This window comes from Octopus bimaculoides, chromosome 11 (genome assembly GCF_001194135.2).
Source record: "Octopus bimaculoides isolate UCB-OBI-ISO-001 chromosome 11, ASM119413v2, whole genome shotgun sequence".
NCBI classification, from domain to species: domain Eukaryota; kingdom Metazoa; phylum Mollusca; class Cephalopoda; order Octopoda; family Octopodidae; genus Octopus; species Octopus bimaculoides.
Window position 1 is genome coordinate 55170374 of NC_068991.1, and position 3962 is coordinate 55174335.

A 3962-nucleotide genomic window follows, 5' to 3' on the forward strand; every position below is an offset into this window, starting at 1 on the left:
CAGGTATGTGCATACCGACATCCACCTGTATGTATAGGTGCATATCTGGGTACAGGACATTGCAAACAAACGTAGACGAGAACACACGAGCCACATAGAGAACATTCTACTTCATCAGCTACCCACGTTTTAACACCGGCGTTTCGACGAGCTTGGGCAGGACGCATCGTTAAAACGGCTCGTCCAATGGATCGCAGATTAAATTTGTATACGCAAATTAAATCTAGCCATGGAGGAATGTAGTGGCGGACAAAAAACAAGACAGGAAAACAAACAGAAAAGGCTTTACGGCCAGACGAGAAAAATTATGTGTGTATGAACGCGATGAGATATATATATATATATATATATATATGTGTCTGCGTGTACCTCTATGTTTGTGTTTGCCATCTCCACTACTTGACTACCAGTGTTGGTATGTTTATATCTTTGTAACTTAGCAATTTGGCAAAAGAGACTGATAAAAAAAAAATAGGTACTAGGATTGATTTGTTTGACCAAAAAGTCATTCTAGGCAGTGTTCCAGCATGGCACCAATCCAGTGACTGAAACACATAAAAGATTAAGTGTAACCTTATATTGATAGCCATCGTAAATATTAATAACTTGAAAAGCCATCGAAACAAAGGTCTTCCATAATTTTACAAGCATATTGATTCTGCTTTCTGTTCTAACCTTTAATTTCATTGCACTGCCTCTGTAACAGAGTTCCAGACCATAACTCATTGTTCGTTTGTTTTCATTCAATCCATTTGCTGTTCTCATCTGTCAGATTCATATTTGTGCTGAATTCTAATTAGCAAGACTTCCATTAAAGAAAAATTGTATGAAATATTTGAATTGTAGTTCCTAGTGATATGTATTGGTTGTAGTGTGACCTTAGTTAGCTCTGATAAAACAGAACTTCAGATCAAAGAAATACCAACCAGGACCATCACTTTTTATTTCAGTGTATCAAAGACATTATACAATGTGTCCTTCATTTTTTGAGGAAGAAAGAGTGTGGTGACTGCTATTTTCAACAAGTCAAGTACCAATGCAGAGGTGTTATCGTTTATTCTTTTGCTTTTTTCAGTAGTTGGGGCACCACCTTGAAGAATTTTAGTTGAATGAATTGACCCCAGTATTTATATTTTTAAAGCCTGGTGCTTATTCTGTTAGTCTCTTTTGCTGAACTGCTAAGCTATGGTGAGCATAAACACACCAACGCTGGTTGTCAGGTAGTATTGGGGACAGACATACATGCACAGTAGAAATCACTTGCCCAAGGTAACACACAGTGAGACTGAACCTGGAAGTTTGTGGTTGGGATACAAGCCTTTTACCACACAGCCATGCTTGCAGCCAAGGGTTACCTATTTATTTGTGAAGCATAAGTATTCATTTTTCATACCAAAGTACTGGTTTGACCCTGGAAAACTGAATGAGTATTGTATTTTCTATAGTGTTAGTATCTGTGATTAGTAATAACTATAAGCTTTTTAGCGTTAATTAAACATTTTATCATTTGAATGAAAAGGATTAAGAATCTGAGTAATTTTTACCATTCTCTTCGTCTGTGCTTCTGAATTTGTTTTCAGACCAGCAAGAATTCCAAATATGCCAACCATGATAGTCTAAATAAAACACAAATTATACAATTAAATTTTATATTTAGAGAAAAATGAAAATATTGAAGTAATTGTTAAATCTTAAAATAAGATACTAAAGAAAATGAAACTATTAAAAACAATAAAGAAATATATATTTTGCTTTCTGCTTCATCAACCATAGTTTCTTAATATTGACTGCTGTAAGAACTCTGCCTTTTATTTTGCCATGCCAGTAATATTTACTCCTGTTCACCAAAAACTGATGCCTCCTGTCATGATTTGTGGCTATATATAATTGCACTTAAAGGATGGAGCCAAAAATTTTACTTGTCATGTGTTGGTAGTTAAATTCATCTGCCAGCAAGTGTGTTTTGCTAGGAAATAGAATCCTAATTTCATTGGCAAAGCTTGAGTGCAACTGGATACTTCTTGTATGTAAGTATGTATGTATGTAATAATACAAAGAATATATATGCATGTATACACACATATATGTACATACTTACATCTATATGTGTATATAGATGCATATCAAGGTACAGGACGTTAGAAAAATGAACTACAGACAACGGAACAAACACATAGGAAAACAGATAGCCACTTGGAATTATTCCTTCATCAGCTGCCTCTATTCTAACTAGGCGTTTCGAAGCTATGTATGTATGTATGTATGTATGTATGTATGTATATGTGTGTGTGTGTGTGCATGTGTATGTATGTCTGTATGTATATTATGGTTTCACTTAGGCAGACTAATACTAACTAGTTGTTAGAATTTGATATATATATATGATTTAGAATAAAGCAGTAGGTGAATACAGAGTTTAATATCAATGCTATTTATCATATATATATATATATATATAAAATAAAGTACCAGTCAAATACCAGAATTGATGTAATCAACTTGCCCCCTCCCTTCAAAAATTGCTAGCCTTGCACTTTGCAACAGACTGGTGCCCATGGTAACCAGGTAACCAGCTTTATGGGTCCCAGAGCTCAAGAAAAATAAAAAGTTCAGTTCATAAAATCTTACATAATGTTTCAATTTTCTTTCAGAGTAATTTAAATCCCAAAACAAAAGATATACTGATGCAAAAGGGCTTTTTTCCAGAGAAAAAATATAGTTATCAATACTACATAATTGTGTATACTGATAGAATATGAGGCACTGGAAAAATAAATATAAAATAAAATCTGGTTTATGATCATTATTAGATATGGGCATTATTTTACGGAAACTTTTTTCCAAATTGTTGACCGATTTTTTTTTTTTTTCGTAAAACATTGTTTTAAAGTGTTTCATCTCTGCCATAAAATGCCTTCTATGCAGTTTCAGGTTGAGAGAACTTCCAAATGCTATTCTAAACAGGGTTCCAATATTGTTAGCTACAAGCAAGTATTCCTCAAAACAATGCCAATTTAAGCATCAAAACAGAAAAAAAAAAAAAAATGAAATTAACAGCCTCAAGACTATCCATGAGTATTAAAAAACTTAGATGTATTACAATATATTTTTGATCACTATACAGTTGTTATAAAAACCAATATCAGTTACGTAACTTTCCTTATTATGCCCCAAGTTCCATTGTCTGTTTTGGCATGGTATCTACAGATGGATGCCCTTCCTAGTGTCAACTTCTTTACAAAATGTACTGGATGCTTTTTATGTGGCACTAGCACAGGTACTTCTTACGTGGAACTGGTACAGATGCTTTTTATGTGGCACCATCACCAGTGCTGTCCATGAGTGTTAATTGAAAAACTAAAGTGTATTTCAATATTTTTTTGATCAGTATACAGTATCATAAAAAAACAATACCAGTTATATAACTATCCTTATTAGGATAGATAAATGTAGGAATCAATACTTACCCATAGACTTGCAATACATGCTGGTGTAGCAACTAGCAGAGACAGATTGTGCTTGCCATTTATTTTTACTACTCTTGTGGAATATCCCATCATTGAAATAATAAAACACAAAGCTCCAATGCCCAAATGAAATGCTCCTGTTATTGTCATAGCTGTGTACTTGAAACCAAAAATCATCTTTGATGGTTATGTGAGACTTATCTAAAGATAAAGAAAAGTTTTAAAAAGTCAGAAAAAGAAAATGAATTTAAACTACAAAACGTATATAAATATATAAGCTTGCATTTCGAGATACCCAGGGTGGAAAATCATCAGGGCATGAAAAAGGACAATACAAGGATTGCATTATGATCAATTGGAATACTCCAATAGACTCTTCAAAATACAATATATTAAACCAGTGTATCTTGGACAAAATTATCCCTATAAGAGGTTTAAATATCCTCATAGTGACTATATATATATATATATATATATATATATATATATATATAT

General features: G+C 33.1%; 1 protein-coding gene across 1 annotated transcript in view; it reads right to left on the bottom strand.

Moving 5' to 3' along the window:
• Nucleotides 1-3962, bottom strand: part of LOC106868672 (uncharacterized) — a 28473-nt gene that overhangs the window by 20079 nt on the left and 4432 nt on the right. Inside the window, exons 2-3 of the mRNA XM_014914047.2 lie at nucleotides 3468-3668; nucleotides 1545-1616 (exon numbers count right to left, since the gene is read on the bottom strand). Coding sequence (XP_014769533.1) covers nucleotides 1545-1616; nucleotides 3468-3644 — 249 coding nt within the window. The 5' untranslated portion in view covers nucleotides 3645-3668. The remainder of the gene's footprint in view (nucleotides 1-1544; nucleotides 1617-3467; nucleotides 3669-3962) is intronic.